General features: G+C 29.8%; 1 protein-coding gene across 1 annotated transcript; it reads left to right on the forward strand.

The window, feature by feature from the left end:
• Window positions 1-743: 743 nt before the first annotated feature.
• Window positions 744-2,363, forward strand: LOC111908157 (gibberellin 20 oxidase 1-D). Its single transcript, XM_023903990.2, has 3 exons — window positions 744-1,295; window positions 1,522-1,843; window positions 1,998-2,363. The coding sequence occupies exons 1-3, from the start codon at window positions 751-753 to the stop codon at window positions 2,259-2,261; spliced, it is 1,131 nt and encodes a 376-aa protein (XP_023759758.2). The 5' UTR covers window positions 744-750; the 3' UTR covers window positions 2,262-2,363.
• The last annotated feature ends 4,123 nt before the right edge of the window (window positions 2,364-6,486 follow it).

Below are 6,486 nucleotides of genomic sequence, written 5' to 3' on the forward strand. Positions count from 1 at the left end.
TATGAAAATTAGTTAAAGCTATAGGAAAAAACTTATAAATGAAAAAAAAACAACGATATAAGAGTTAAATCAGGTTTTTTATATATGATTCAAATATTTCCAATAAAAAAAACAATTTACTCGTAGAAAATCATTGCTCCTTCACTTTTCTCACTTGGTCATAAAAATTTCTAACGGTAAACCTTAAATACGGTTACAATGTTATTGTGACCTATACTAGCATATAAAACAACCTACACTAGAATAAATCTCAATTATAAATTCTTTGACATTTTATGATATATATAATTTAAGCTCTTGTTATATGTTTTATTTAGATGTTAATAAATCGTATATCAGATTTATATTAAACTCAATCTCTATTAACATATGAATAAAACTGAATATACACGGTCTAGTCATATATGATTAAAGAAGTGTTTTAACTGAAATATGATGTATTGTTTATTCAAATATAAAAAACGTACAATGAGATGAGAACTAGTGTGTATGTATGTGTGTGTGTGTATATATATATATATATATATATATATATATATATATATATATATATATATATATATATATATATATATATATATATATTAAGAGAGAGAGAGAGAGAGAGAGAGAGAGAAAGGGGAGGAGGAGGAGGGATATATATATATATATATATATATATATATATATATATATATATATATATATATATATATACACACACACACACAACTCATACATAATTATACCATCATTTAGTTTTGAATCTTGATGAAGATGTCTCCTTTTATTCTATCTTTACCATTACTATTACCCTCAAAAGAAACAAACCCTTTAGTCTTTGATGCGTCCATTCTTCAAAATGAAACTAATATTCCTGCACAATTTGTGTGGCCGGACCATGAAAAGCCCCGCCTTGAACCACCATCACCACCACTTTATGTTCCTCCAATCGACCTAAAAGCCTTTATTTCCGGCGAACCACTTGCAACATCCAATGCAAGTCGTCTAGTCCATTCTGCGTGCCAAGAACATGGGTTTTTTCAAGTTTATAATCATGGTGTTGATTCTAATTTAATAAATGATGTCCATAGGATTATGAATTTGTTCTTTGGGATGCCACTTTCGGAGAAGCAAAAAGCTGAAAGAAAATTTGGTGAATATTGTGGATATGCTAGTAGTTTCACTAATAGATTCTCCTCTAAACTTCCATGGAAAGAAACACTTTCTTTTAGGTATTCCGCAGATCCAAAGTGCTTGAACATAGTACATGATTACTTCTTAAATGTAATGGGAGAAGATTTTAGTGAATTCGGGTATTGGTCCATCTTTTAATTAACTTTTTTCTTCGTTTATCTTTAAAGATCGTGAATCTTAATTTTCCTTGCCTAATTTAAAATTCCCTTGCATTACAAGTTGAATTATTTTCCATAATTCTAGTAGAGTGTTCTTGGGTACGTGTAAAAAAATCAAGATTCACATATTTTAAATAATTCCATTTTATTCTATAACTAGCTTTGACATTATTGTTGATTCATATAGGAGGGTTTGTCAAGAATATTCTAAAGCTATGAGTAAACTAGCTCTTGATATCATGGAGCTACTAGGGATGAGCCTTGGAATAGACCCATCCTGTTTTAGGGATTTCTATGAAGAAAATGATTCGATCATGAGATTAAACTACTACCCTCCTTGCAAAAAACCTGATCAAACTCTTGGAACCGGTCCTCATTGTGATCCGACATCCCTAACCATTCTTCATCAAGACAACGTTGGTGGGCTTGAAGTGTTTGTCGACGAAAAGTGGCACTCCATTGCTCCTTGCTCTGATGCATTTGTTGTCAACATCGGAGATACATTTATGGTTAGTAACAAAACAACATTCACTTGCTATTTGATTTTGATCACTGACTTTAGCTTAATCATCTTTGTTGTAACGAATATCGAATCTTGAAGTTTGCAATATTACAAGATTAAGCTTGTTTTCACTAACATAGAGAAGTGTTTTTGTTCTCCAGGCACTATCAAATGGATTATACAAGAGTTGCTTACATAGAGCGGTGGTTAATAGCAATACTCCTAGGAAATCTCTCGCATTCTTTCTTTCACCTAAAATGGACAAAGTTGTGAGATCGCCTAAAGCCTTGGTTAAATACAACAATCAGAGGATGTATCCAGATTTTACATGGTCTACTTTCCTTGAGTTCACGCAGAAACATTATAGAGCAGACATGAAAACTCTAGATGCCTTCTCAAGTTGGCTTCAAATGGAAAAAAAATAAGACTTGTGATATTAGTTTCGATTTGAAATGAGACCATGGGCAAGTTTTGTTAATCTAGTTTCAAGTTTCAATTTTGTAAACACTTATTTTGTTGATATGTCATGATCTAATCGATCACCATGCTATTTAATCATGTTTATTTATGAATATATTTCTAGAAACAATAATGATTTCTGATTACAATTTATGAAAAACAAGTCTTTAAGGATTCAAGTATTGTTCAAGACTTCAAGTTCATATTGAAATCAGTAAAAGTGTAAACATGACCCTAAAATGACAAATATAATGTTTTATATGAAAGTTACTAAGTTATAAATAAAGTATTCTCAAAGAGTTTGGAGGATTATTTTTTAATGTAATTTTAATATGGAAATTACTAGGTTAGGATTTGAAAATATTAAATGACCTCTACTTAATTATGAGTATTACAAATAAGTTTATATGTTTTCTTGAAAAAAATGACATATATACATAAATTTTAATAGATAATAGACATGTATATATATATATATATATATATATATATATATATATATATATATATATCCTATTATAATAAATAAATAGTTTTAATATATTTTTGTCAAGTGTCACTCTAATACAACTCCTCATTAATATTATGTCATGTGTCATGTAGATATATTAGACAACTTATTTCAAAATTTAAATTTACATTTCTAATTATATATTAAATTGAAGTTATAATTACTTTAAAATTTTGATATATCTCTTAATTAGTAATTTATTTAAAATAATTGATTAATAATTATAATTTTTTATTATGAAAGTTTAATTAATTTTATAATCCGTTATTCCGACTTGTTATAAACTAGTATATATATATATATATATATATATATATATATATATATATATATATATATATATATATATTTGAAAAACTATTTATTGATAAATCTTTAAACCAACTTATCAGCTTTATTTTCGGTCAATTAATTAAGTTTTAAAATATGCAGAAAGAATTATCATGAGATTTGATTGTTACGTATTTGTATTTTATAATTTGTTCAGAACTTTTCATTCTTATAAATTATATTGTTTTTTACAAGTAATTTATATGAAAGCAATTAATGATTAAGTTTTATCAAAAAATAAATACAATAATTGAACAAATGATAGCTCAAAAGGGATTTCTTGATGACTAACCATTAAAAGAAATTAATATGAGATTACCGTAAGTTATCATTTCCAAATATTGATTCTTAAGTAATGAACAATTAGAGTGTCTTCGGCAAAATTAGCTGTTAGCGATAGGCCTGTAACGGGTAGCGGATAGCTTGTAGCGTTTTGTTAAACGCTACATGAAGTAACATTTGGATTTGGAGCGTTTTGTTTAAATTAAACGTTACAAGCTTGTAGTGCCAAACTAGATTTTTTTTGTTCAAAACGGAGCGTTTTATCAAACGCTAGAAGTTAGAAGCTTTCAAACGCTCCGTGCCGAACATGCCTTTAGTAAATACATTTTTGCCTTTAAATTCATTTGAACATATGATATCAGATTTAACTTTGAGTGATTGGCTTTTTATACATTGCATTAGATTTTTTTATTTTTATTTTTATTTTTAACTTGTACATATAATATCATCTAAAAGATATTACAAGAAAACATTATAGTTTGCAATTTTTTTATTTTTTTATTTTTTATTTATTTATTTATTTTTTTTTATATTTGACACGTTACAAAAATTTAAAAGAATAAAAATTCATATCGACCTTTTTATGAAAAACCTAATATGGTTTTTAACTTTTTATAAGATATAATGTTTTTAGTATTTTTTACATAAAAATTGTTAAAATTGTTAGACTGTGATGTATATCAATATTTAAATTTAATTTTTGGTTATTTACTTACCGGTTAATTTAAATGATTAAATATAAAATAATAATTCATATATGAAATATCAAATTTATAATGAGTATACAATATTGTCAATGATTTTTTTTTTCTAAATTTAGTTCTTATATAATGAATTTTTTATACTTATATATTTCAAATAAAGACTGATATAGTTTTATTTAAATATTAATGTCTTTAGAAATATAATATTTTGATTGAAATATTTCATATTAAAACATGACGTATGTTTACAAAAACAAAAAAATTAATAAATAAAAGGTTTTTATAGAACATTTTAGATACAATTGGCAACAACCATTACAACAATAGACTTCGTAAATCCTATTAAAACAGGATAGATGACATATACATCAACAATTATGTCTCCATAAAGAAAAGAAACAGCTGCACCACATAGATAATATTCGACATTTGCAAACCTATAAGTTTGTAAATATGGAAAACAACAAACAAGCATTGGGAAAGCATAAATATAATACATTTTATTTTTTATTTTTTAAAGTTTTTTAACGATTCTTTATTATTTAAAAGTATATAAATATTACTTTTTGTTTTTGTTTCTTTATAGAAATTAGCATTTATTTATCTTCAAGACAAAAAAAAGGTATTTATAGATTAACATGATGAATTTTCTGACATTGAATTTTGTCTTTAAAATTTATTAGTATCGATCTATAAATGTTATAAAATAAAAAATTATTAACTTTTTAATGTTTAATTATGTTTTTGGTGTGTTAAGACCCATTTAAATCGAGTTTATAGTATTGGTCAAGGATAGACTCGACGAGCCGTTCTTGGGATTCGGCGAATCGGGGTGTAATAACCACCAAATCCTTTCTGTTGAAGCACCAGATGATAGGATGGAAAGTCCCTCAGTTGTTTAGGCCCATAAGGGGCCTGGGAATCATGGGATTCGACGAGTGTTTGAGCAAACTCGGTGAGTCCAAGGCAATCTTCAAACCCTTGAAGATGGACTCGACGAGTTGTTCATACAACTCGACGAGTCATAGACTGGACACATTCTTATGAGGGAGATGAACTCGACGAGTTCAAGGAAGAACTCAGCGAGTTGGATGAAGATGGTTCCTGTAACACCCCGAGTTCAGAAGTGCAAGTTCAGGGTTCTTAGTGTAAATAAGGAAGGTCGATTCGGCGAGTCGATGGATAGACTCGGCGAGTCGAGTCGAGATTATGGTCATGTGTTAATTGACCAACTCGGCGAGTCGGCAGCTGGACTCGACGAGTTGGTGCTGAAGGGAGAAAACCCTAATCCGGGGATTGTGCCCTATATAAAGCACATTATAACCCACCTTCAGCCTCTTTGCTCCCCATTTGAGATCCAGAAACCCTCATCTCGTGTGTGTGACTTCATTAATGAAGAATTAGAGCTTGGAAGAGAAATTTGGTGTAAGAAGTTTGGGGATTTGGAGGCCATCATCAAGGGGCTTGGGTAGATCTGAAATCTACTTCTGTTTGGGCACATTTCAGGGGTAAGGAACCTCCTCCTTAAGCTATTTCATTATTGATTCATGAATGGTGGTTAATTTGGGATTCATTAGCTTGTTGGGAACTATCTCGAGTTTGAGGCTTAGATCTGAAGTTGCTACTTCAGATCTAGACTTGTGATGGCCCAAAAGGTCATAAAGTTCCTGTCTAAGAGTTATAGGTGAAGCCTTTGTCTTTAACCCTAGCCCTAGAAGTGTTTTGAGATTATATCTCCTTGCTTTCACGTAAAGTTTGCAACTTTATGTGAGGGTTAGGCGGTAGAAGAGTGGATCTATGGATTTGAGTCCCTGCTGATGGGTTTTAGCCATAAGAACATCCTATGTGCTCATACAAACCCTAATGCTTGGATCTAGGTTTCTCTATTGTACATGCAATTCATCCAAGACTATAAACCCTAGATTTAGTACATGATAATCAATATAACATATAAATTAGGGTTGAGATCATACCTTGATTGTTATGTAGCAATAACAATCTCAAATCCTCCTTGTAATGACTTTAGAAAGCTTAGAGTCACAAATGTCACTCCTCTAATGGTTCACAAACACAAAGAGCAAGAGGATGAAGAAGAGAAGAGAAGGAGGCTGCCCAAAACATGTAGAAACCCTAATCAACAAGTTCCCCACATTTTTGGGGCATAAGGGTTCTTCAAATAGTGAGGCTATTAGGGTTATCTAACAAGGAAACCCTAATTTGGATGCTTAATCCCTAAGCAACCCATGGACCCCTTCCTTATCAAGCCTTGGACGATTTCTATTGGGTTTCCCCATAGAATTCGTCCAACCTTATAATATAAGGTAATCCATGGCCCAATTGCAATTATCTTATAATTACAATTCC

The sequence above is a fragment of the Lactuca sativa genome, chromosome 7, assembly GCF_002870075.4.
Source record: "Lactuca sativa cultivar Salinas chromosome 7, Lsat_Salinas_v11, whole genome shotgun sequence".
In the NCBI taxonomy this organism is placed as follows: domain Eukaryota; kingdom Viridiplantae; phylum Streptophyta; class Magnoliopsida; order Asterales; family Asteraceae; genus Lactuca; species Lactuca sativa.

Coding starts and splice junctions, on each gene's coding strand:
- LOC111908157 (XM_023903990.2), top strand. CDS start 751: ATGAAGATGTCTCCTTTTATTCTATCTTTACCATTACTATTACCCTCA. Junction 1,296..1,521: donor GAAGATTTTAGTGAATTCGG/GTATTGGTCCAT, acceptor TGATTCATATAG/GAGGGTTTGTCAAGAATATT. Junction 1,844..1,997: donor ACATCGGAGATACATTTATG/GTTAGTAACAAA, acceptor TTTGTTCTCCAG/GCACTATCAAATGGATTATA.